This window comes from Melopsittacus undulatus, chromosome 5, assembly GCF_012275295.1.
Source record: "Melopsittacus undulatus isolate bMelUnd1 chromosome 5, bMelUnd1.mat.Z, whole genome shotgun sequence".
Classification (NCBI taxonomy): Eukaryota; Metazoa; Chordata; class Aves; order Psittaciformes; family Psittaculidae; genus Melopsittacus; species Melopsittacus undulatus.
In genome coordinates, this window is record NC_047531.1 from 35,045,864 (window position 1) to 35,073,564 (window position 27,701).

At 40.0% G+C, this 27,701-nt stretch overlaps 1 protein-coding gene across 2 annotated transcripts in view; it reads left to right on the forward strand.

The window, feature by feature from the left end:
• Positions 1-876: 876 nt before the first annotated feature.
• DMTF1 (cyclin D binding myb like transcription factor 1) overlaps positions 877-27,701 on the forward strand; it is a 29,935-nt gene continuing 3,110 nt past the window's right edge. Inside the window, exons 1-15 of one of the 2 annotated variants that reach the window (XM_034062993.1) lie at positions 877-982; positions 7,225-7,341; positions 7,860-7,976; positions 8,855-8,949; positions 9,646-9,760; positions 13,095-13,171; positions 14,684-14,841; positions 15,603-15,635; positions 16,614-16,723; positions 17,440-17,668; positions 19,307-19,458; positions 21,018-21,233; positions 23,645-23,730; positions 24,677-24,835; positions 25,649-26,029. In XM_034062993.1, the coding sequence (XP_033918884.1) occupies positions 7,233-7,341; positions 7,860-7,976; positions 8,855-8,949; positions 9,646-9,760; positions 13,095-13,171; positions 14,684-14,841; positions 15,603-15,635; positions 16,614-16,723; positions 17,440-17,668; positions 19,307-19,458; positions 21,018-21,233; positions 23,645-23,730; positions 24,677-24,835; positions 25,649-26,029 (2,037 nt within the window). In that variant the 5' untranslated portion in view covers positions 877-982; positions 7,225-7,232. Of the gene's footprint in view, positions 983-5,759; positions 5,817-7,224; positions 7,342-7,859; positions 7,977-8,854; positions 8,950-9,645; positions 9,761-13,094; positions 13,172-14,683; positions 14,842-15,602; positions 15,636-16,613; positions 16,724-17,439; positions 17,669-19,306; positions 19,459-21,017; positions 21,234-23,644; positions 23,731-24,676; positions 24,836-25,648; positions 26,030-27,701 lie in introns of those variants that run through there. The other variant, XM_005143347.4, reaches the window with a different exon arrangement.

Here is a 27,701-nt window from a genome sequence, read left to right on the forward strand (position 1 = left end):
GCAGGTTGCTCCAAGCCCCTGTGTCCAACCTGGCCTTGAACACTGCCAGGGATGGGGCAGCCACAGCTTCTCTGGGCACCCTGTGCCAGCACCCCAGCACCCTCACAGGGAAGAGCTTCTGCCTAAGAGCTCATCTCAATCTCCCCTCTGTCAGGTTAAATCCAGACCCCCTCCTTCTATCACTACAGTCCCTAACGAAGAGTCCCTCACCAGCATCCCTGTAGGCCCCCTTCAGATACTGGAAGGCTGCTATGAGGTCTCCACGCAGCCTTCTCTTCTCCCGGCTGAACAGCCCCAACTTTCTCAGCCTGTCTTCATACAGGAGGTGCTCCAGTCCCCTGATCATCCTCGTGGCCTCCCCTGGACTTGTTCCAACAGTTCCGTGTCCTTTTTATGTTGAGGACACCAGAACTGCACACAATACTCCAGGTGAGGTCTCACGAGAGCAGAGTAGAGGGGCAGGATCACCTCCTTTGACCTGCTGGTCACGCTCCTTTTGATGCAGCCCAGGGTACGGTTGGCTTTCTGGGCTGCGAATACGCCTCTTTTTCTTTTTTTGTCCTAATATTCCCTTTATTTACTTTGTTTTGTTTTTCCTCACGCCGTCAGAGAGGCAGCAAACGCGGCCCGACCCCCGATAAAGCGCGGCCGCCGCGCCTCTCCCCCCCCCCCCCTCAGCGCCGTGCGGGGAGCAGTGGGTCACCTCTCCCGCCCCCCACAGCGCGGACAGACAGCCGCTGTGCGCTTTCTGGCGCCGCCGCCGCCCAGGCCCCAGCGCCGTGCGCTTTGTGGCGCCGCGGCAGGGCGGAAGCGCCGGGCTGGGCGGGCGGCGGGCCCTTCCGGCGGGCTCGCGGGCTGGCTGAGCCGTGCCCCGCCGCTGCCTCCGCCTCCGCCCCTCGCCGCTCGCTGCCGCTCGGCGCCTCCATCCTGGTACTTGGAGTCTCCATCCTGGTTTCTCAAGTGCCCGGACCCAAAACAGGAAGTAAGTGCGCGGGAGCCTGCGGGATGACAGGGCCGGGAGCGGCCGGCCAGCGGCGGAGCGCGGCGGGATGAGGGGACCGGGAGAGGGGGGCGGCGGCGGCCATGTCCGGCCCCGCGCCTCAGCCGCGGTCGGGCTGGGCCGAGCCGGGCCGAGCCGGGCCGGGCCGGGCCGTGCTAGCAGCGGAGCTTGTGGCGGTCTCAGCCAGCGCCGCTGGCCGCCCAGAGGACGGGAAAATGGCGTCGTCGGCGCCAGCCAGGGACCAAATGGCGGCGCTGGCGGCCAGGGGGCAGCGGGGGGCTGAGGCGGGCCCTGAGGTGTGGAGCCGCCGCCCCGCCCTGGGGGCAGTGCCCTGGTCTGGGGCAGGGCAGGGCAGGGTAGGGCAGGCCGCACCGCTGTGCTCCGGGCCGGTGTTCCCCGCCCTCCCGGGGCGCTGCCGGGCATCGGGAACGCTGCGCAGGAGGAAAGGTGGAAGGGGGCGGATGGACGGCAGAATAGAGGAAAACCGAGACATTACCAAGCCTTGGCTCCCTGGGGAGGGCGACGGGGTTTTGGTTGTTACGTTTGCTATTTTTGCTTTAAACTCCTTTCCCTTCATGGCTGTGATAAAAGGCCACCTGCACGCACGCGTTTAAGTCTCCCTGTTTCCCCTGGCTGGCTCTGGTTGGGATATCCGAAGCTTGTGGCTTTTTTACCTATTTTGTTTCATAATACTTCCAGTGAGAGCTGTGATGGGAGGTTGCTTGGGGCGTTATTTTTAAGCCGAGTCTGAAGTGTGTAACTCTGCCAAGATTAGGGTTTTCATCTAAAAGCGCTACCAGTCTTTTCTGTGCTAGAGTTGTGCTCTGTTTTGCCGAAATAAAGGATTCCGGTTAGACAAGCCTTTTTTTTTTTTTTCTTCCCCTCCCTTTTTTTAGCTCTATTTTGAGGTCTCTCTATTCTTGGTTGGCACAGTGCAGTGTATTATGCTACTGCTGGTTACCTCTTTAGCTGACAGGTAGTATTTGGATCTATTTACTCACAAAGAGTCATCATTGATCAGCCCCACCTGGCCGTTGTAACTTATGTGTTGGAAGTAATCTAGAAAACGCTTTTCTTTTGCCAGCACTCCTCTGGCCAGAGATGTACGTTGGCTTCTTGACAGCATAGTTGAAATCCCTTTGCAAAGGCAAGAGGTGTAGGCTTTGCAGTGAGATTCAGATTCTCATTTCCAGTAAGCCACATGAATATAATAATGACAACTTCATGTTTATTTTACAGACACTTGTTGAAACTTTCTAGGTGATGCTTTGTGATTTACCGAAAAGGTTGAGCATTAAAACTCCTTAATTAGAATGCCTAAAAATACTGAGTTTTGTCTGAATCACTCAAAATTCTAAAAGCTGGTTTATAGGAGACAAAGTCCTCCATGTCTGTATTCTACGTACTCTAGTAGGACGTCAGCATGAATTCTGTGCTCATCTGTCCATCAGAAAGCAACAGAGCTTTGGCTTTGGTTATCAATCTTAGGATAACAATCAACTTTTTGTGTTTTATTGCACACTGAATTTCTGCCTGTTTATAAAGGTGAAGAAGTTGAATGCTTAGAATGAAACTGGATTTACATGAATGAGAAAGAATATTAGTATGCATTATATTCATCAAGATACTTATCCATAGTCATAATTTGGAGCCTCAGGGTCATTTTCTGTAACTGAAAACTTGCAACTTTCTGTGTTTTGAAAGAGCTACAACTTTGGGGGGTTGTCTTTCTTTTTTCTTTCCCTGTGTGAGATTTGAAGCATGCTCAGTGCTTTTTTGTTGAAATATCAATGGATAGGTGAACTCATGGAGTTCTGCCAAAATTTGACCTGTGCAAATGAAAACAGTTTGTCCCATTGCCTCCTATACATATTCCGTTTCTGTGATGTGGAATAAATAAACTGACACCACTGATAAGTAGAATGTAACTGTTCCTGAAGAGCTGTAATCTCATGCTAATACAATTCAATAAATCTTTTAATGTCTCCAGCTTGGGTCTTTGCATCCTTCTGTTTGATAACTGATCTCTTTGGTCCTTCTTATGTCTCTTACTACACCTGTTAAAGATCATTTCTGTCTGGTGGAATTTTAAATCTGAGCAGTGTGGAGAAAAGGATTTTTGTTGAATAACAGGACAAGACAATTGTCCCTGGTTGATTAGTAAAAACTGATTATGTATTGAAGTATTGACTCAATATGTAATACACTAAACATTCAGGTTTCCTTAAATATGAGGTCCTGTAATTACATTGTTTCCTCTGTTACTCTTGAATGAACACCTTGAAAACACAGTGCCTTCCATGTGATTGTTCCAATTAAATGCCTCAAGAGCTGGAAACCTCCCTTAATACATCTCAACTTCTGCTTTTTGTAGCATTTAGTGGAATACACTTTTTTGCCCAGTGCAGAGAACAGATCCTTGAATACAGCTTCATGTAAGATTTACAACATTCCATTGAAGATTAGACATACCATTCAGTTAATAATGAGGCATAATGACAGAATTCTACCTGCAAGGATAAAAACACTATTTCTTAGAAGTGTTTAATTTTTAGAGCACACAGAATGACTGAACCCATCTGCCTAATGAAGGTGATTTAATGGTACAGGAATTTTGCATTAAAATGTTTTGTAACTTGGTATAAAATCAGCTTTGTGGGCTTTTTCCTGCCCAAGTCTGCTGCATGTTTCCCAGATAAATAAGAAATGCTGTGTTACTTGGTTTTACTGGAAATTTATATTGGAATTCTGTATTAAATGATTCTTATAGGTATGCTTTCTGTTTGGATGTGTGTTGAAACCTGTTTAAAATTGCAATGCAACTCTTAAAAATGTTAGGTTTGGTAAACAGATCCCCACAAAATCTAACAAGGTGAAAAATGCTTACACAATTTTTGATTTCTGAGGTGCTATCTTAAAAATTTAAGGTGATGATATCTTTACTGCATTTCATAATACACATCCATACTGCTAGTATATGTACATCCAACAGTGTTCTCTTCCCACCCTCCTTCAGAACATAAAATGTGGTAGATCAGTATCTCTATAAAGAATGTATTTGGATCAAGGATTAAAGATCTTGGGTCCCACATTTAAAATGAAAACAAGCTTTTTGTTTTAGATAGAGAGCAATGCATTTTCAAAAGCCAGCTTGGTGAAGTTATCTTTATAAGCTCTGGAGATTTCCTATTCACAAAGAAAAGCCACTACAGTTGCTCCAGTTTCTTATCTTTCAGTTGCTAATTCATGTCTTCAAGAGTTAGGTGTCCTGGTGTAAATGTATCTTGAAAGAGCACATTTGTTCATTTCCTTTGGGTTTCTTTTATTTGTATAGTCTAATGAATAAAAATTAATGGTGAAAATACTCATTTGACTTTGACTTGACTTCTTGTGTTCTTTGCAGTCAGTTTTCAGTTGAGGTCCAAGTCCATATCCAACAATGGATGATGAGAAATTTTCTAGTCAAATCAAGGGTTTGGCTAAGGATTGGCCTAAGTTTTTATCAAGGCTTGGTTATGATTATTAGGTATAATATTACCTATATTATTATTACCTTTACTCAGAAAACTGGAGATGTGCTAAATCTCAAGTATCTAATGCAACATTGTGTTTTTCAGGAGAGCCTGCACTTACTGTTGGGATATGTTGTTCTTAGGAGATTAGCAGAAAGTTCTAAAACCCTACTCAGTCCAGGAATTACATCAAGGAATGCTTCTTAGGAGGTCACAGTTATTTGCACAATGTGCTGTCCACAGTTTCTGTGCTTTATAAGGAGTACCTGGGAGCTCAGGATGATGGGTGTAGGCTTCTAACTCAGGAGTGTCAGTGCTGCTGTTGGATATGGTGCCTCAGCCTATTGTCTGTTTCCTTCTATTACAGCTCTGATTGTATGGAAGTGTCAGCACCAGCTACTGATTGTGGTGTATCTTCTTCCCCACCTGTGATGGAAATGCCAGGTCCCCTTTGATGCTGTGTCCTTTTCTAACATGGCAAACCAGCAAGGGAGAGAATGGAGACAGACAACACTAATTACTCTGGTTTTGATTTGGGAGCTTAATCCTATAAACATATTCTTTGATTCTTAGCAAGTCCCGAGTAACTGGTGGAAGAATGACCCAGGTCTGCTCTCTCTGTATTCAGTTTTCAGCATTCTTTCAATAAAAAGAAGGAATGGTCTTCTGTGTCTTCTGCTCTGGATAGCTCTGTACTTTCCATTGCTTCTAGATCAGTTTTAGGTGAAGTACATGATTGACATAAAATGTTTTATAAAAGCAAATCTCATGTCTTTCAAGCTTTTATATTGACAAGAAGTAAAGTAGGTGCTTTCAACTTATTTCAGGAAAAAGTGCAGGCTCTCCATAAAAATAGAGTTACCACCCTCTGTTAATTTAAAATTAAAGAAGAATCGTCCATGGCATTTCAGGAACTTTAGGATTTTTTACTACACATTTCCTGTAGCACAAGTTACTCAGAAAGTACATTGCAAACATGAAAAAAACAGTCAATTTCTTTTGGCCCTCCAGAATGATCCGATTTGTTCTCTTCCAGAAAGCTAAATGAATAACTCAAAACTGAGTTGAAAAAGTTATAGTCTGCTAATTTAGCTGTAACACTTTGGATTTCTTTCTTCAGATTTTACAGTTAAGGATGGCTTTCTTGGCTCTCAAAGGCAGTACTATAGCTGTGCAGCAAACATTGGTTCTAGTAAAGGGTAGGACATTGGCTGTACAACTCAGAAGCAGATGAATCCTGAAGAAGTTATTGCCTCCTACACTTCCATGTGGCAAAGGAGCTGTTGCTGATGGTAGATGTGAAAGTAAGTTTGTAAAATGTCAATGGTATCAGAATTTTTTGATGTGTTCAGAAGGGTAGCATCATTCTAGGAATCAGTCACTACATGTGCTTAAAGATGTGCCAAACCTCCATCAAGCTTGAGAGGTAATAAGTAATTTTATCGAAAGACTGGCAGGAGTTTTATCCTTCCAAGAAAACACTTCTCTTGGGAATCATCAGTACCAAAGAACACATTTTCTGATTAAAAGTTAAATCATTTCCTGCTGAAGCAGTATTATTAATATTACACAAGGGATTTAAAATCCAGGTTGTAAACCCCATTTATGGATGGGTATATGGGTATCCCTGCCTGGTACATGGAAGCTTTGTAATGTAATTATGATTTGTTTTAGATGTAGTCAATGATTTTTGAACAGCGTAAGTTAAAAATGTGGATAACACTAACTTCATAATAAAAGTTAAAATACATTTTTTTTGTCAGTTGTTGACATATCAAACAAAAACACATTAAAGGGACTTGGCACTTCAAGGCAAAACCAGTATTTTCTGTTTGGAAGTCTCTGCCCAGAACAGTCCCTGAACCCAGGTGCTCAAACCTGGCAAAATCATTGCAAAGCTTCTGGATATTTTAGATGTGATTTCATTCACTTCTTCAGCTGGAAATGTCAATTTCTGTGTATTTGGTGGATTAGAACTTCCTTGTGGGGTTTTCTTTAGTTTTATCTCAAGCTAATGCTTCATTTACACTGAAATTCCTACAGGCTTTGCGTTTCTTCATATTGCTTTTTAGTGTAAATGAGATTATCAGAAGCACTTTGTATTGCCCTTGTTCACTGACTTCAGTGTATGCTACTTATCCTGGATAACTTATTTTCTGAGGTATTTTTTATACTGGTGATTGCTTGCACTCAGTTTTTTTCTGTTGCTCATGTTTCAATGCCAAAGAAAAAATACTAGCTCCACATTTAGCTATACGCATGGAAGAACAAATCTTTGGAATTTAGCAATCTATGGATAGTACAGCTATGAGTAGTATGACACTACAAAATATTTCTCAGGTTACATAGTAGTAAAATGAGCAGTGGAACAAAATTAGTGAGACAAAAGGAATCAGATGTGGAGAATTAAGAAATGCTGGGAAAGTAATAGCCTAGGTTTGTGTTAAATAGATTGCAAATAATCCGGAATAGGGAATTTAGGTACTATTTTTAAGTGGAAAAGTAGCTCTTAGGCTGTCTGATGTTACCATTTTCAGTGCGTAAGTATGTAGGAAAAGTAAAGGCAGGTGAATGTCTTAAACCATGGAGTTTTTCATGTGAAAGGACAGACATTTATCACTCTCTGTGGGAGTTGCTTCTGGTTGTTTTAGATAAACCTGGTCAAAGTGGGAGGCTGACTGCAGAAAAGTAATGTGTGTGTTGCTCTTTCAGGTTTGAGTATGAGCACAGTTGAAGAAGAGTCTGACACAGTGACAGTAGAAACCGTGAACTCTGTGACTTTGACTCAGGACACTGAAGGGAACCTTATACTTCATTGCCCTCAAAATGGTACAGAATTGTATTGCATAGTGTTTTTTTCCTTTTTTTCCATTGGTCCAGCCATATCATATTTAGCTGCCTCCAAATTCTGTGAGCTACTTGGATTTAGATTATTGTGCTGCAGTTAGTTCTCGTTTGTTTTTAAAAGGATAAAGTATCAAAATAGGTGTAAATCACAGAATTATGTATGTGTGTGCCCAACAAGGATATATCTATTCTGACTTAGTCAGTGGAAATGGGTTCTTAGAACCAAGCATGTACCCAGATTTCTGTAGATGTCTATCTGTGGTGGTGGACTATAGACAGAATTTACAAAGAGAATCTCACAGAAAATGCATGTTGAAGGAAGCATGTGAACTGCTGTTGCCTATAAACTTACACTAAGTTTCTGGGGAGTAGTAAAACACCAAACCAACCTGCTGCATTTGCTTCTACCTTTTGGTTTGGTCCACTTTGTTAGTAGAACTCTGTCCAAAGCTACACTTCATTAACAGAAAGTAACCCACGTGTGTTTTTGTTGTTACAAGCTGATGAAGTAGACTCTGAAGACAGCACTGAACCTCCACACAAGAGGCTTTGCTTATCAGAGGATGATCAAAGCCTTGATGATTCCACCCCATGCATTTCTGTTGTTGCAGTTCCAAGTAAGTCTTTCATGTACTCCTGTAGCACTTGTTTCTGTTGGTGAAGGTTAAAAGTGGCCTCTTCGGATCACGCTAGAATAGTCTGCATATTTTATTTTCAAATTTTATTAATATACTTAGGTATTGTCTCTACATCTCAGAGCCTTGGATGATTTTGCGGCAATCATTGTCTGTACATGACTGGTAAACTAAGCCTGCCTTACAGAGAGAGGCCTGCAGACACAGTGCATTGAATGTGTTGAAGTGAATGAACAGCAAACTAGATGCTCTCCTCCTGCAGAAGGGATCAGTTTTGTTTTAATGACCAGACAGTACAGTTATTATTTCCATGTTTTGTGATATGAAGTTATATGGTCTTTTTAAGGTAGAGATTGTTCTACAAAACCTGTGTACTGATTAAATATTAGATAGTTCAGTATAATCTCCCAAGGAAGGCAAAACCAGATCTAGCAAGTTAAAATACCAATTTACAATAACTAGAGTGGCTGTTTATTTGGTGGATCTTAGTAGAAACTCCTTAGAAGTAAAGGCATTATCACGTTGTTGAAGGAAAATTGGGGAAAAAGAATGCAGCTGAAAGATTTGAACATTGCCCTTTAGTAATTGGATAACACTAAAGATAGGGCTGGAAAGGAAGCATTAATTCTGTTCCAAATGTTTGCATCAAATCAAACACCTTTGATTTATGTTTCACAGTCTTAATTGTAGTGTAAAACTGAAGGTTTCAAAACCCATATTTAAATTTGTTAAGAGGAACAGCTGATAATAATGTTGATGATTTTACTGTGTTAATAAATACATACTGAATAAAGCCTCTCTAATTCAGTGCAAAAGTAGCAATTTATAAAAAGCATTCAACTGACTTACCAATTTTGAAGTTTCAGAAAATGATCAGAGCTTCGAGGTGACCATGACTGCTACCACTGAGGTAGCTGAAGATGAGATTAACGAAGGAACTGTTACTCAGATTCAGGTACAGTAAAACTTCAGAATCGACCTATTTGATGTACAGCTTAATTCTAAATTGAAACAAAAGGGAAACAAATAACAGATAGGGCTTATTAAATTAATAACTTTTAGTATGAAACTAATGTATTTGAGCATGCATGTGGTTGTAAAATGTTGTTCCATACAAATGTGATTGAAGAAGATTATTTGCAGTGTGCCTTACTGCCCAAAGAGCAGTCAGTAAACCGTAATAGATATAACCCTCCACCGATAATTTTATGCTCTATGATCTGCATGGAAGACACATTTGTATGTTATTTCTGTCATTATGCCTTATAACAGGCCTAAATATGCTTTGTCTTGTCAGCGACACAAAGAGTTCTGACTCTGAATGTACCATGTCTGAAAGTTCTAGATTGGAGATGGTGGACACAGTCCTCTTTCCACCAAAGCCAGTGATACTCTTCCTATTCACACAGGGTGAAGAATGCCACCAAATTAATTCTCACAATATCTGTATGTTAAAATGCTAAATCTTGCTCAGGTGTGTAAGAGAGGTGAATGTATTTCTCATGCCATATCTGAAAAGTGGCGCTTTCTGAGCAGTCAGCATGTTAATGAGGTGTGCTTATTTCATTTGCCCTTGAGTTATGCCACCATTCTAAATGCAGAGTGATAGAACTGGAGATCTTAGTGGATAATTTCATGTTGATCTTTTCAGATTCTTCAGAATGAGCAGCTGGATGAAATCTCCCCAGTGGGCAATGAAGAAGTATCAGCTGTTAGTCAAGCCTGGTTCACAACCAAAGAAGATAAGGATTCTCTAACAAATAAAGGTAGGATATATCAAATACAGTTCTCCCACTCTGCAAAAAGGTAACTTATTCCAAACATCACCTAACATTTTGCAGGTTGTATAACATAATCTCTGGTCTGGCTATTTTAGTGGAGGTATTTGAGTAGACTGATTTCTAAAAATGCTGAGAAATTTAATGTGTTGTCACCATTGCTTTTGCATTTTGTATGTAAGAAGAAAGTTGGAACACTTGGAGAGGAAGTGGAATCATGCTTGAAGGGGTGACAGGGATTCTAGTGGCCATGGTAGAGAACTTCTGTAGATGGAAGAAGAGAAGACTCGGGGGAAATCTTCTGACAGTTTTCTAATCCCTAAAGGGGGCCTGCAAGAAGTCTGAAGAGGAACTTTTTATAAGAGCATGTAGTGATAGGACAAGGGGGAATGGCTTTAAACTGACAGAGAAGAGATTGAGATGAGCTCATAGGCAGAAGTTCTTCCCTGTGAGGGTGCTGAAGTGCTGGCAGAGGGTACCCAGAGAAGCTGTGGCTGCCCCATTCCTGGCAGTGTTCAAGGCCAGGTTGGACACAGGGGCTTGGAGCAACCTGCTCTAGTGGAAGGTGTCCCTGCCTGTGGCAGGAGGTTGGAACTGAATGAGCTTTAAGGTCCTTTCCAGTCCAAAGCAGTCTGTGATTCTGTGATTCATTCTACAACATGTTGGCACAGTTGGGGAAGACAGTTGTGCTTGCTCCATTGGCACTTCTGCCTTGTTAGGAGGTGGGAAGCTGCAGTCAGAGAAGGGGAGTACACCAGGAAAAGAATCTGTGCTCCGGTTAATGCATCTTCCACCAAGGAGGGTTTATTAGTTGGGCTGTGTGTTGTAATTCATATGGAACAGTTTCTGGCATGGAGTTGCTTCAGAAATAGAGGGATCATGCTGTCCAAGATCTACTGAAATAATCACTACTACTCCTAAAACTGCCAACCCATTGGCATTCCTCCCTTTTAAAAACATATCTGTGCAATCATGTGATAGTTGCTGAACTTCGGGGCTTTTTTTTTCTTTTCCCTAGGTGAAGTGCCTTTCTAAACTTAGAGAAACAACTTAGTGTCAAATGAAGGCATGTTGTCTCTCCAGATTGCTCAGTCTTTACTATGTTTCCTAAGCAGAGTTTACCTCTTTCTGGGGGGTGGGAAATTTAAGCCTTTTCAGTCAGTCCAAAGCAATTCCCTTGTTTACTAAAAGAATTTAGGAGAGAAAGTAATAGTTTTCTCTCACAGAAGCAAATGATCTTTTACCCAGCGAATTCAGCTCCAGCGAGTTGAGTGTACTGTGGAGTCAGTGAAAAAATGGGTGTGAAGCACAGCGAAACTGGGTGTTGAATATGAAAAAATCAGAGAAAGGGAGCCAGTTGACTTTTGTCACTGACCACTCCCTGATCCTAAGTGCACCAACAGTTGCTTATAACAGCCAATAAATAATTGCTCCCTGTTTTCTCTGTCCTCATTTATTACATTTGTAGAGCTTCAGAGGTATTCAGTGTTCAGTCCAACTGATGCAGCTTGGTGGAAGTAGTGGAAAATCATCATGCTACAGTTCTGTGCTTTAGGGTAACAAGCAGCACAGGGCTTATGATATTTTCAGTAGTCGATGGTAAAGAACTTTGGGAACAGCACATTCTCAGCTGTGACTGGAGGAGGATGTTCTAGTGATTTGTCAGAGAAATCAGTAATTGTTTTTATTTGACATGATGGCCTCAGGTTTGATAGGTGTCTTTCTAATAAATATATTAGAAACTGCATTTTTAACTGTTTCACAGACATATCAACATGCCATATATCACAGGTGGCATTTACAGTTATGAATTAACAAGGGCACTAAATATGGTGATTCTAATTAAGAGATTAATAATTTAAGGAAGACATCTCCAGTAAAATACAACAAGAAAAGTATATTAGAGTCCAACTAGCTGAACTGTTCTTGGAGTCTCCACGTTTTGTCACACTTGTGGAAGAATCCCAGTATGTGTCCTTTACAATAGCTGGGAGTTTGACATGTGTTGCTCATCATTTTATAGCAGTCTCCACCTGATAATGTTTTCTTTCAAGACCTGTGGCCAGGTAATAATAATCTTTGCACTGCATATACAAACACATGAAGTGTAAAATATATACCCTTTCCTAAGATAGCTAGGTATTACAGGTTATTATTCCCTGGAAAGACTACCAGTGTCCCTTTAAGTCAATTCAGGTGCTTGGGTGGATGTGTGAATTGGCAACAGCAGTAGATTATTGTTCTGTCCCTGTAGCTTTGGAAGAGATGGAAGCCATCAGGCACACAGGGAAGAGTTTTCTCTCATCACTTCCAACGGAATTAGTAATAATGCCTGAACTTTCCATTATAATTGGATTTGAGTAAACAGGCTCTTGGTGTGTTCTGCCTCTCAGCTCTGGTAATTAGCAGGCTGAGAAGGAAGTACCCTGATTTTTCTGAGCAGCAATGGGCGGGTAGCCAGCACACACCAGTATGTAAACTGGGTCACCAGCATTATCTTAATTATAAGTGACCATTAATATTAAGTATTGTATGAGGGGAAAAAAGAGGTTTAAAAAGTATAAAGTAAAAAATAATAAATTTAGGGTAGGAATGTTTTAATGTTTTATTGATAGACCTCAGGTTTGAAAATTTCTCTCTGAATAATAAAGTCCATCGGGTTTGCTTTGAAAGTTTAACTGGCATTGCAGTTACTAAGGGCATAGGCAGAGATGAAACAGTTACCATGATTCTGTATCTTAACTGTGACCACTGATGTTATTCCCAGTGCAAAATAAAAATGAGACAGATAGGGACCAGCTTGTCAAAATAAACTAGGTAGAGCATTTATCTCCATGTAAAGCACTCACAGTACCTAGTGCTGCACACAGATATTGAGAAGTGGCAAGGTGTATAAGAACCCCATGTTGTTGCTAAGTCCTCAAGTAACATTAAGAGTCACAAATTTAAGTCTCAGCTTCTGGAATCATTTGAGTGTGTGGAAAGTACAGATGTCAGTTTAAAGACAGAAGTTTGCTACTTGTGGCTGAAGAGAGAGACTGAAAATGTGACTTCACAGCACATAAAGGAATTGATGTTCTGGCTTTCTAAAAATGCATGTGTTTGAAGAGGGGTTTGACTCACATTTAAACGTTAGTTACTAGAGATTGTTTATCAGTTCTAAAATAACGTCTGTTTGATATTAATTCTAGTTAGTTTAAGTAGCTAAAATTACTCTTTTCTTTGTTAATTGCAGTAATGAGGGTCATGTTTTCTGATCCTTCTGTTCTTGCTGTTTTGCTGACTTTGACTTCAGTAGTCAGTTGGTCATTTCTATTTTCAGGCCATAAGTGGAAGCAGGGGATGTGGTCCAAAGAAGAAATTGATATTTTGATGAGTAACATCGAGCGTTATTTAAAGGTATGTGTTAGAGTATGTTATCAGCTAGTTGGCATGGTGATGCAGCTCCTGCTGGAAACCAGTTTTCTTTAGGACTTCCCAGAATATGCAAGAAGTAATTCTGATCCGTTTGTAGTAGAAATGGTCATTACCCATTTGAAATATGTAAGAAAATTATATCCATACACAAGATTTAAGACTAGTGAGTATAACATTGCTTTTAATTTGTGTACTGAATATAATCCATTTTAGAATTCCCTGTCAGGATGCTCAAGTGTCGTAATCCCTCTCTCTGAATATACATGATTCATGAAACCTTTGGTAAAAGCAAGAAAAATACTGTGCTAGGGGTAGAGATAATTTTCCCTACAAAGCATTGAATACAACTTGCAGACTTCTTTGATGCCATATATGTATTTGTTTACTACACTAATAGAATGTCAGGATCTGCTTTCTTTCCCTTAATATATTGGTGTCAGAGTTCAGTGCAAAAATAGGCCTACAGTTAGTATGCTGACAATGATAATTGCCCATAGGTCATATTTGTGTTAGGCTTACAGCTGAGAATAGTTGAGCCAAGTCCTTAAAGCTGAAAATATACAGGCTGGATATTACAGATTCACCATTGTTCATTTGTGGATCAGAAAAAGCCCTGAATTTAGTCTTTATTGGTATAAAAACATCGGTATTAGTTGTAGAAAGTGTGTCTGCCTACATGTGTATTAGAATTTCTGCCACAAATAGTATTTTAATATATTTTTATAATATATATTTTTAAAATATTTTAATATCATTATATATTATATTAATATGCTTATATATTGTAATATATTTAAAATAGTATTAATAGGTAATATTTGTTTAATCCAGAGAATTTTTAGGCTAGCTAAATAACTTTTTAGTTACCCGTAGCTTATTCTGTTCATTATTTTCCCATTTACCTGCTTTCTTGTACTGCTTCAAATAAATGTAATGCAGTGATTTTTAGTTGAAGGTGAAATTAAACTAAAGCTCTCCTTTTATACTTTCCTCCTCTATACTTATCAGACTTACTTTGAGTTTCCATCAGAACAAGAAAAATAGTTAAAAAACAATTTATTTCAGATAAGAAACAAATAAAATTATGTAACAAAATCGATATAGCACCATTTGACAACCTTCCCTTTTATGACTCCAGACTAATTCCACCACAGTATATTTTCCATGATGTTCTAAATAATAGTTCAGTTTTTTACCTGAATTATTTGACCAGTTTTTAAATCCACAGTTTAAATGTGGGTTAAAGTCAGAGCTTCTCTGTCTACCTGGACTCTGTTGTGATGAGGAAAACCCCAAACGTTGTGTTCAGGGGTTTGTACTTGAGGTAGCTAATTCATACTCAGTTTAGCTTTTGGACTTTAGTATTTGTGATGCAGAGAAAGTTGCATCATAGTATATACGTGTACACATGTTCTGCTTCTTGTTTTCTAGGAAACTTTATCGAAGGTGTTTTGTTTGTGATTTTCTGTTTGTTTTTTAAATTCTTTCTTCTAGGCCCGTGGTATAAAAGATGCCACTGAAATTATATTTGAAATGTCAAAAGATGAAAGAAAAGATTTCTACAGGACAATAGCTTGGGGTCTGAATCGGCCTCTCTTTGCTGTCTATAGAAGAGTTCTTCGCATGTATGATGACAGAAATCATGTTGGAAAGTATGAAAACCTCTAATGCTGCATGGTTTTATTGGTATGAGGAGGGTCATATATTTCATATTTGACATGTTATATTTGAACACATAAGATTGTAGCCAAACAGACTTAACTCTTCTTAATCATAAGTCACCTCTGCTGAATTCTGGTAGATCAACCTTGACAATATTGTGTTAAATTGATGGTATTCACAAATTAAAAGATGTAGAGAGGATTCTGATAAGATTAGAAGACTTTCACACAAGTATGGATCTGCTGAGGTGTTTCTAGAACTGCAGCCTTGAGCTAATTGATCTTCATCTCTGTACTCTTAGTTTGCCACCTGTAAGGCAGTGGCTATAAGTGGTTATGGAGCCATTCAGAAGTACTGAAAAGGATGTTAGATTTTAATTTTTAAAGGTAGTTGAAAAAAATACCACCTCAGTGCTTAATGGACAGCATTAGGGTGATTGTGAACTGAGAAGGGCAAAGAAATAGCTGTTTACTTGAGACACTAATACACAGAATTCTGATTCTGTTCTTAGTAGTAAGATCACCAAGAACAAGGGATTTTGCTGGCAAATAAGGAATGTCCAAGCAGATCACCTTAGAAATGCACCAATGTGGAAAATGGCATTTGTTCGTCATGTTTTTTCAGTTAGATTGTTCCTTACAGCTGAAATTCCTTAATCTCTTGCAGCTAAATATGTGGTTAGTAAAACAAAAATATTTCTGCTGTATGCTTTATGTTTAAAATCATGTGTTTTTATTTGCCTCTTGTTTAGGTATACTCCTGAGGAAATAGAAAAGCTTAAAGAGTAAGTCTTCTTTATTATCAAGGTCATGCTACCTTGTTTGTATACTTTGTTTATATTTAGTAGCTTGAGCAGTTTCTACAGGTTTTGTTACATTAAATAACTGAGAAGTGGTTAATTTACAAGTAAATGTGACTGTTGCAACCCTATCAGAAAACAGCAGCCACTGAATTAATCAGAGGAGAAATGAAACTGCAGAAGTTATTTTTAAAGAAAGTGGCAGGTCAAGGGTAAGATCTGCCCTATTAAGTATTAGAGATACATAAATTGTCAGTAAGGCTCTTTGACTTTGCCTATGAACCTGATAAATCAAGGAGGGGAGGGGCTGCAGTTTTCATCTGCTCTTACAGCTTTCCAGGGTTAAGCAGTGTGAAGAAACCAGGTTGGACTGAAATCAGGAAGGGAATGTATTTCATTTCATTGCTGGATATGTTTGGATCAGTTTAGTTTGTTTGTCATTTGCAAGCTGCCAGCAGTTCCAGATGTGTCAGAAGTAGTCATGGCTCATCATGTTAAGCAGTCTGTTGTCATCTGCGGGAGGGAAATAACAGTTAAAATGATGAACAGAATTATGCAGTGATTTACTTCATTTAAATTGTAGAATGCCTGGATTTTCATCAGGCATTATTTAGGTTTCTCAAGTGAGCTCTGTTCCACCTGAAAATCCTTGAGGAACTTGTGTAGAATGGATGTCGGCTGTTTATCTAAGCATTCATATTGTAATTAAACCTCAGAACATTCCTGCGAGACAGATATTAAGCATTTTATGAGTGTCGTGTGGCTTAGCTGGCCCAAAAGGTGTCTAGAAGGACATAAAAATTAGCAGTGATGATAGAAAACATTAATACTGTAGTATCAGTGACTCCCTATTCTGTCTTTAAGCCTGTAAACTGCACATTTATTTGGTTTTTATTAAAGGGTATTTGGTATTTTGATAATCTCATAACTTGATATAGTGCTAATGAGCATTTGTCTGTTTAGGCTGAGAGTAAAGCATGGAAACGATTGGGCCACAATAGGAGCTGCACTGGGAAGAAGTGCTTCATCTGTAAAAGATCGATGTAGATTGATGAAGGATACCTGCAACACAGGTGAGGTAAACGCTGGTGTCAGTAATGGACACTCTAGTTAAACTTGTCACCTTTGCCTTTGTCAGTGTTGTCACTCTGAACTGAGGAACTTAGAGTGTGAAATCTGGGGACATATTTAGCACATATTTGCTATAGGTTTCTCCAGTTTCACTTCTTAAAGATCAGAACACTCAGTTTATTTTTGCAGTCCATTATCCATCATACCTTTATGCCACCAGAGTATATTTTACTGAGGTGGATTAGAAAGTACTTTCCCTTGTGTTTGATTATAAACATCCACTGCACATTTGGTGTTAGTTAAGAGAGAAATGCACTTTAGGAGTAAAGTACTGTTTATTTCGTAGTGTATATATCCAAATGGAAGGAAAATTTAGTCAGATCTCATGTAATTAGTGTGTGGTAAATCGTTGCATGGTTAATTTACGTAACTAATACACAATTCACATAGCTTGGACCAGATTGCTTGGACCAGTATTTTGATAAGTTGTTTGTGGTTTCATTCATCTGAGAGAAGAAGGGAAAGGACCTTGGCAGCAAAACAATGAAACAATGCAATAATGCATTTGCTAACAAAAAATTGATTTATTTTGTTGGTAAGCAAGAACAGGTACATTTTCTTTACAAGTCAATCTGAAATAAGGTGTTATGTGCTGAAGATATAAGTCTGTTGATATGTTATGGATCAGAACAAGGCATCTGCTGCTTTTCTCTTTCAGGAAAGTGGACAGAGAAGGAAGAAAAAAGACTAGCAGAAGTAGTGCATGAGCTGACAAGCACAGAACCAGGTGACATTGTCACACAAGGTGTATCGTGGGCTGCTGTGGCAGAACGGGTCGGGACACGCTCTGAAAAGCAATGCCGCTCTAAATGGCTCAACTATCTCAACTGGAAACAAAGTGGGGGCACTGAGTGGACCAAGGAAGATGAAATAAATCTCATATTGAGGTTTGTTAATTTAGTTACTTTTAAAGGTTTGTAATACATGACACTAGCAGGATTCCCTTGGGGTCCATTTTGATGGTTTCTTAGACACTAAAAACTCTAGAACCCACCAAAAATCACTGCTGTGTTTACAGTTCCCAGAGATTTTTTATTGACCATATTTTTTGGTTTTTGTTTTTTTAGTGAATGTTGGTGTTCGTGAAAGGTGTCAGATTGAAAACCCTGGAGACTTAAGTCTTCTTTATTCCTCAGAAAATGTACAGCGCAGGCAGCAACCGTGCAAGCTTCCCACACATTGCCCCACCAGTGCACTTTAACCCTTAACTGGAAGGTAGTTCAGTCTCCCTGCCCGTTCAGTCATTGGCCTCTCTGTTGAGATGACCAACAAGGGTCAAGTGTGGTGGTGGCTTCTGTGATGTGGACATCTTGTCTACAAAGAACTGAACTGATACTGCAGATTAATTTCATGTAGACCACCAACCTGAAAGCAACTTGGAAATCTTTTGCTTTCTCCAGTCCTCCTCCCATTTTGAATGCCTTTAACTCAGACTTTTTAGCCAGTGGATTTTTTGTGGGTTAATAGTTTTGGGTGGGGATAAAAAGCCAAGGCATCTAGGGAGTCTAAGCATTATTTACAAAGCAATATTCACTGATTTACTGAGGCTGTTTGACATGAACTCCAAATGAGGAACCTGATTCCACATTTCAGAATGCACTGGTTAGAATTCTTAGTACTTGTGTACAAATGGTATCCGGTTTGGTCTGTCCGTGAATCCTTAACTCATTCTGCAGGGTTGGTTTTGGTAGCTTGTTTCTTCCTTTCCCTCCGCCCCCCAATCCCCAACCCCCTTTTTTTAAGTTGGGAAGTGTTGAGTGCTATTGTTTGGTTTGTGAAGAGAACTTTTCCTGACTTCCAAAAAAATCTTTTCCTCTGTCACTGTTCATCTCTTTTTCATATGTTCCTCATAAAGATGAGGTGGAGGCAGCCCAGAGATATGTGTAGTATTCAAGCAGATTCTGATTAATCCAGTGTATGAATAACATGTGCCAAAATTATGTGAAGACTGTCCCTTATCTAGAGAGCCTGATGGGATTGACTTAGGAGGAACTGTTCTATACTGTAGTTAACTTCATTTGCTTTGGCAAAGAAGCATCTGAGAGGAGGCAAAAATCTATGTTAAGGATGGATGAGTGTTTTTTAGGAGAAATAGAAGTAAATACCCTAACATGAAATTAATAAGTGAACGTTCAGAATGAATCTCAGGAAGTGTTTCCTGCCTTGAAGATGTGTTTGAGAAATGGCTTTCCAAAGAGAAAAGATGCAAGTACCACCATTTGGAATGCTTCACAGTAATCTGATCAAAGTCCTAATGTCTATGTAAATAAGGAGATTAATCCTGCATGGCAAGGAGATAGGCTGGATCATCTAACAGATCTAGTCCATCTTCTGTTCTTTATGATTCTGCTTGACCTCTGGCAGCGTGGAGTCTTGGAAGCCTGTGTCGATTCATGAGCTCTGTTGGACTATTCATTAGCATGCCATTTTGCTGCTCTTACGTGTGACCAGACCAGAGATGTGCAACACCACTTCCAGGCTGGAGAGTAGTTTCTAACAGGTAAATATTTTCTGTATCCTGCCAGGATAGCGGAACTTGAAGTGTCTGATGAAAATGACATCAATTGGGATTTACTAGCTGAAGGATGGAGTAGTGTCCGCTCACCACAGTGGCTTCGGAGTAAATGGTGGACCATTAAAAGACAGATTGCAAACCACAAAGATGTTTCATTCCCTGGTAATGTACTACTTGCACACTTCTTTTCTGAAAGCTCCTTTCACAGATGGCAAAGGAATAAGGCTGCATTTTGTTGTCTGCTTACAGCATTGCTGGCCAAAGAGCACATTGCTCCTTTGCTGAAAGTTACTGGCCCCTTGGATCTGCTGGCTGGATTGCAGTCATTATGTGTTTCAGTTGAAACAAGCCAAGCTGATGTAAAATGTACCCTTTAGTTGTATAGCAATTTACCTCACTCGGGCTAAAGTGAGAACATGTATATAAGCAGCTCAGCTGGCAGATCTCTGATGATGATCTTTTATGGAGGGCAGTGACCTCTTCAGGTGGAAGAGAATATGTACCTGCAGCCTAACAGTATCACCTGAGGTTAGATCTGTTACCTTTAAAATGTTAAAACGTAATCTGTGTGAGGTGCTGAACCTTTGCTTTAGACAGAAGGTAAATTTACTACGAGCTATACAGTGAGGAGGAGGGGAGGAATTTGGAATATACACCTCTCAGAGCATTTTCTTATTCTTGGTTTGAGGAACTAGTGCCTGGCTAAAGTGTATTTCAGTCTCCATGACACTGAGTCTTCCTTTTCTTTGACTTGGGAAGAAGGAAAAAAAAAATCAGAGAGATTAATGATGTTATAATTGAAAGTCTAATTTAATGGACACTTTTGCTGTGGTCGTTGCTGTGATTATGTATTAGTCGTGTCTGGAGGCTGCAGTCAAGAGGGTAGCCCTGTTATGCTTACTATATGTTAATAAGCAGTTGTTGTACCAAGTAATTAATAATAACATAATATGCCACTGAATCAACAGGCTCCACTCTCTTTTCCCAGCCAAAATGTCATGCTGTCAAGAGTGGGAGATGTTTAAGCACTTTGCTGTATTGAATGCTAGGAAAACAGAGGCCTCAGCCTTTGTAACCTTATATAAGTCAACTGGTCTCTCAATGGAACTGAAGTGATCACAGGGAAGAAAGGTGGGTGGGTTTACTGTAGCAGTGGGCTACTTCGTGAACTGATGAAAAGATGTAGGTTAACCACTGTGAGATTAATTCTCTCTTGCTCCCTATTATCAGTGACACCTCTTGAGCAGATCCACTTCCATGTTTTGTAAGATCAGAGGGTTTATTTCTGGTAGCAGCATTACACAACTAGTGACACTTGATTGTAGCTTGGGGATATACCATGCATGCTTTTGGAGAGCTACAGAATTTTAGGAGCTTTTCAGTTTTTCCCCAAGCATCCTAAAATGTCTAGGTTCAATCAAGTTCACTCCAGTAGTTGATTGTAAATATGGTTTATGTATGTGCTGCATTTCTAGTTGATATATCTCTGTAAGGTTCCAAATTCAAGGCCAGGTTGGACAGAGCTTTGAGTGACATGATCTAGTGTGAGGCTTCCCCGCCTATGGCAGGGGATTGGAACTCGATGATCTTAAGGTCCTTTCCAAGCCAATACATTCTGTGATTCAGAAGGATTTTGGTTCTTGTTTCATTGTGGATAAATCTCACATGTCTGTCAGATGTGCCTCTTCAGTGTGCTTTAGCATGAGTATTCTTTCTCTCAGTGCTGATAAAGGGTCTTAAACAGCTCCATGAGAACCAAAAAAACAACCCTGGGCACCAGCTTTTGGAGAACAAATCTGGAAGTGGATTACCAAACACCAATCCCAGTTCAGGGGTGCAGCACGTGCAGATTCGGGTGGCTCGCTTAGAGGAGAACACAGGCAATGCACCAAGCCCTATGGCAGCTTTGCAGATTCCAGTCCAGATTACCCACGTCTGTAAGTAGCTGAAACAAACAACTGTCCTCTAATAAAACCTACAGCTTTCTTATGTTAAGATGGTGAAGGAGGAGTGAGCATGTCTTAAAGAATTCTGTTAATTCTGCTTTGGCGTTGCCATAACTTCACATTAAGGATTTCTGGATTCCATTTGCCTGTTTATAACTTTGTTAGGCAAGTGTAGTTGTTCCTGTGACATTAGTACCAAGAAGTTGCAATTGGAGCACCTGCACATAGGGGCTGTAGCTGTCTGTGTGCATGCACGCAAGATCTTGCCATATGACCTGTTCTTTGGAAAGGCTTCAGTACATAAGCCTCTTAATGAAGATCGTCACGTCTGAGCAGCTTGTACCCACAGATTTAGAATACATCAAAAAACCTATTCAGAACCATAATTATGGTTAAAAATCTCACAAATTTTCTCACAAGATAGCATATATCTATTTTTAAGGAATAAGGTTTATTCCTTAAGTTTCTTCTGGTAGCTCTTGTCCAGAACAGTGAATGTCATGTACAAGATCTCCTTTTGTAAAATACATACACTGTTGTCTCTAAGTTCTGATGAAGGACACTCAAGGGAAGGTATATAATTTTGTTTTTCTAGTCCTGCTCTTCATTACAGAGTTACTTCTAGGCACAAACACTCTGGAAGGTGTTAGCTGCTGAGTCATGCTGATAATCTGCTCTGACCACTTTATTGTGTTGTAAATTGGTGCTTCCTGTGCACTTAAGGATGAACTTTGCTCATTATCAAACATCTATTACCAGGTCTGTTCTCATTGTAGTGCTTACTGCTTGTTCCTGTAACTAATCTTACTTAGTGACTCTAGTCACTCTAGTTGAGTCACCCCATGTGCAGCCTGTGGTCCCCATTGCATACTGGTTTGCATTGTTTGTCATTTGTGAAGTTCATTAGTGCTTCAGTCTTGCTGACTGCAAGATTAGTTCATCAGGTTAAGAACTAACTCTTCAGACAGTGACTGGATAGGCATTTAGTAATTTCTCTTTATAATTTCATTACATTAGTCTACCTAAATCTACTTACTAAGCACCAGCTTAATTTTATCAGATCTATTTTGTAATTAGAATGACACACGACACCAAGCCAAGAACTTTTTACCTATCGTAATTGGTCTCAGACTTTCAACCCAGCTTGGCCAAAGCTGTTGGGTTTTGATGAGCATGCAAGATGTGCTGGTGTTCTGTAACCTTTAGTCCTTTGTAATTGGATCCTGTAATGCTTATTCTGTGATTCCACTTGCCCCTGTCTGCCTCACAAGCCTTTTCCCCATTTCAGTCAGCTTTCCTGAAGAATTTCTGTTCGTGTAATCAAAAGTGAATTCTGTATCATGTCTTTCCCAGCCCCAGGAGAGCTGAACCTGTTAGCCAGTTTCAGCTGCATTTGATAGAAGGCTCAAGGTTTCAAAGGGGTAATTCCTGTAAGCTTCGTGAACATAACTGCCTAGGTAACAGGCCACACCTTACAGCTGTCTGCTACTAGGTACCAGGAAATCTGCATCAGGAAACCTTGAACATGTCACTACAACAATAAAAGTTTCAAAACTGGAGCTTGTATCTTAAGAGACAAAAGCCACAGAGTCTGAGATGGCCAGGTTTCCAGTGCTTGCAGCACTGCTGTCATCATGTAGGTCTTTTGCCCTTTTTTTCCTGTATTTATGAAATTAATCCCAGGCAAAATATTACTTTGCCTCCAGCATCCCAAAACTTGTATTTTAACCATAATTATGGTTCTGAATAGGTTTTTTGATGTATTATAAATCTGTGGGTACAAGCTGTTCAGACATTACAGTCTTGAAATATCTGATATCAAAACTGGTTTTAGTGCTTCTTTTTTGTTACTTTTAGAATTAATGAATCTAATTGTGTAAATAATTACATGCTTGTAGTAAGAATACTGACAGCTTCTATACACTGCAATTGTAACACACAGGGTGGCAGAGATCTTGAAGAGCATCTGATGTTTCAGCAGTGGCGGACTTACTGTGGAGGGCAGAGAAGGTTAAAAATACAAGAAGACCCTGACATCAGTTTAATACATACAGGAGTACATAATCCAAAGGATATCATTGTACCAGAACCTCTTATAAATCTCATTACAAAAGTAATGAGATCACATCAGATAACTATTTGCCTTACCTTTATCCCTGTGCACTAAAACCATACCTTCTTCATTTTGCTCTTTTGGATTTAGAATGGCCTCTTTAAATAGTATTGTATCTTGGGTACCAATCAAAGAACCTTGTCGTTAGGATTGCAGCCATTTTTCATTTTCCTCTTACTGGAATTAACAGTACCCTGCTATGTAGCAATTATAGTATGTTGTGCTTCCTGCAAGGCTGAAACCTGTTGGCTTACATACTTTCTTTCTCCTTTTATTCTTCATTTTGCAGCCTCAACTGATTCCCCTGCTGCTGCTGTTGACTCAGAGACAATAACACTAAACAGCGGAACACTACAGACCTTTGAGATTCTTCCAGTAAGTAACAGAGAACTGATATTTGTTACTGTGCTTTTTTCTTTTAAGCACAGCTACTTTTTAGGCAATGAAACTCCATTCCCCCCCCCCCCCCCCCCAGAATAAAAACAGGTGTCAAGTTGAAAGTTACAAGGTCTAAAACGTAAAAGTTCAGAGCAAAATGTACATCTAAAAGCGTTGTTCATTAGGGCTGTGGAGTAAAATAGGAAGTACAGTTAAATGCTTTAAATCCTAATGCTTTACTGCTGTGAAGTTTTCCTTTGTGCTTGTTGTTGTTCTCTTGAACTCTGGGCCTATAGGGATGCTGGGGAGGGACTCTTCATTAGGGACTGTAGTGGCAGGACAAGGGGTAATGGGTTCAAACTTTTAACAGGGAAAATTTAGATTAGATATAGGAAAGAAGTTCTTTACTGTGAGGGTGGTGAGGCATTGGCACAGGTTGCCCAAAGAAGTGGTAAATGCTTCATCCCTGGCTATGTTTAAGGCCAGGTTGGACAGAGCCTTGGGTGATATGGTTTAGTGTGAGGTGTCCCTGCCCATTGCAGGGGGATTGGAACTGGATGATCTTAAGGTCATTTCCAACCCTAACTATTTTGATTCTGTAACAGAGCTAGAGGAAGCTCCCAGGAAGTAAAGATTCTCTCAGTTCTATTATACTGTAATTTATAACACAGTTTCTCTTTCATCTCAATGTTAAGAGTAAGTTAAATTTGTTCCCTTCTTACCTGCTGTTGTACTGCATAATACAGTCTTAGCCTTAATACTTGTCTTGGTAGCTGAAGCCTGTAGATGAGTTTCTACTTTTCAGTGCAGTACAATAGTAGGGGTTGGATTTGTTTGTTTTCCAGAATTGTTACAGGTAGCTAGTTTTTGTAAGCAGGTGTGCTCTGAGCATGGCCCAGGGAGGCAGTGGGTTTGTGTATTAAACTTGTATTGTCTTCTGTAGTCTTTCCATCTCCAGCCGACTGGCACACCAGGTACATACTTACTACAGACAAGCTCAAGCCAAGGCCTTCCTCTAACGCTAACGACTAGTCCTACCATGACCCTAACAGCTGCTGCTGCTCCAGCCTCCCCAGAACAGATCATAGTTCACGCCTTATCGGTATGTATTTTGAGTAGGGAAAAGACTGGAGTTCGGGCAGTGTGGGGAGAGGAACAGAACAATGCAGGCCCCTGTGTGTTCATGTGAAATTGAAAAAGCAGTTCTTAAGTCGTAACAGTGTTATTTTGCTTAAAATACTGAAGAGTTAGAACTTCTTTTTGTGTATTGTTAGTAAAAAGCAACTTCAGGTTGCTTCAAAACAGCTTAGGGAGCAACTTCCTGCTTACTGTGGCTGAATAAGGTGTCTCCATCTAGTGGCTAGCTCCCCAGTGAAACAAAACACTATAGTTTCCTGTTAGAGCTTCCAGTTACACTTGCAAATGAATGTTGGTGTTCACAAAACTTGTACAGTAGTGACAGTATTATTTCTTCTTGGAGGGAGAGGAAGCAAACTGGAGATTGAATAACAAAAGTGAAGTAAAATTCAGGAGAAAAAAATGATCTTTTGAATCTTCAGTGATCCTCACCTAAACAGTTGCCTCTTTCGTATTGCATATTTATTTGTGACTTAAAGGAACAGTTGACACCAAATTCAGTCTATGAATTTCATCATTTAAGGCCAGGGAAGGTCAACAGATGATCTGGGTGACATACGATATATATTATAAAATTCTAGAATGCCAGGTTGGAAGGAGCCTCAAAGATCATCTGGTTCAACCTTTCTAGGCAAAGTATATATGTGAAACTCTGAATTACACTTAGTACTGAGTTCTTTGAATCCTTTTATTTGGTCTAAGATTTGAAAATACTTGGAGGAAAGTCTCTGATTTTTGGTGGATTTTGTTTGTGTCTCTTTGCAAATACTGCTTACAGCCAGAGCATTTGTTAAATACAAGTGACAATGTCACAGTGCAGTGCCACACACCGAGTGTCATAATCCGCACCGTGGCTGCCGAAGATATCTCCTCCTCTGTCACTCAGGCAGACCTTACTGTTGATTCAGACATTCAGTCAGCTCATCTGACAGATCCTCCAACCCTAGAAACAAATACCTTCCCAGATGACATCCATCAGTCCAAGCTGAGTGAGCAACAGTCAACCTACAATGAAGATGAGGCCTCCAAATTCAGCAGCAGGAATAGTAGTGAACTGATGGATGGAGTTATGGTAAGAACTGAAGAGGAGATTTCAGATGCCAGCCTGAAACAGGAAGAGGACACACAGTCTGATTTACCCAGCACTTACGTTACTGAGGTAAGGGAGTGCCTGGTACTTGATATTTTCCCATTTCTGCATGGATGATAATTTAATTGTATATTCAACTTTTGCATTAAGCTATGTATATGAAATCTGTCGGTGATTTCAAGTATGTCATGGTTCTCTGAGTGTTTTGTTCAGACCCTCTATCCTTGAGCTTCATTAATGTGTTATGGGTGTGAAAGCAATGACATTTAATTTGGTACTAAAGCTTTTACTTGACTTCATCTGGAACATGGAATACCTCAGGAGCTGTGGAGTTGCTTCACTACTCAGGGTACTTTTGCCTGATGATGTGGAAAGTAGGAACATTATTGACACCTTCATCTGATTACTATTTGATTCTGCTGTTTTAAACTAGCCTTTAATTGTCCAACACATACTTTACACACAGACTGCTGAGCAAGGGAGGTGAGGTAGCATAGTTAGGTTTTGCTCTTTGAAACTAGTAACAGAGGTGCATTACAGTTTCCATTTCTGAGGGCTTCTATGAAACACAGTACTCCTGTATAAAATATCTGTTAAATTGGAATTCAAAGCATTTAAGCTATTTCTCCTTCTGGTCTCAGTTTTATTCCACTCCAACACCTGAGATGCAGAAATGAGTATATCCCACCCATTTCAGGTATTTGGATTGTTTATACTAAATTCCTCCATCTTTCAGTTGCTGGAACTATGATAATGAGTAAGTCAAGGAAAATAGCGATGCTACAAAGAAGATAACTCTCTTTAGTAGGTGGAAAATAATTTCCTTAGAAACTTGAGCAGGTTAGACTGTGAGAAAAGATGAGTTAGAGAACAGGATGGGGTATTTGAATCTAAACTGCAGTGCTCTACAGCTGCTGTAGTTTTGCTTTATCAGACTTGAAAATCCATTGTTGATAGGTTTTGGCTTTGTTAGGTTGCTGCTTTGAAACAGTTTCTGATAGATGCTGCATATCCATTATGCCTTTACAAAGAGGAGGATCTTTGTACCTCTCACTAGTCTGCTACTGCAGAAGCATTGGATCCTGAATACATCCAAAGCTGGGGATTATTGTTCCAGTTTCTTCTTTCTTGTCTCATGGTTGATACAGTTGTGATGAGATTCTCAACAGCTGGGGCAGCCTATCAGCTTTCTGTGCTCAGTTTAAAGTTGCAGCCTCTTGAGGCAGAATTAGTAAACTTCTGCTATAAACCTACTTCCCAGTTACACTTTGTAGAAATCACTTCTGGCAAGCAGAATATAAAGAGCTACTAAACTTTTTGCTATACAGTACAACAACCTGAGTTTGTAATTCTAATCTGCTTTACACTTCTAGTCAGATTCAAGTTTGACGTGTGTTTAAATTACAGGAAACAGTGAACAGGCTGTGAGTAACTCTTGAGTGAAGTTACTCTAGAAAGACATGCCTGCGTATTGCTTTCTTTCAGTCTGTGTTATTTTTATACATTTGACAGTATTGTCACTGTGGGTGTGGGGAGTGGGAAGCAGGCAGTCATGCTGCAGGGTTTTATTATTTCTGGCTGGGAAAGGTGCCCATTTGCCATAATGGCTTCTTTAATTTTTCACGCCTGCTCTTCCTAGTTTCAAGCCTCACAGCATATTGCTTGTCGTGGGCAGGTCCTGCAGTGTGCTCAGCAGAAAGCTGCTGCTGCAGGTCAGGTGTACAGCACCTTGCGTGAATGG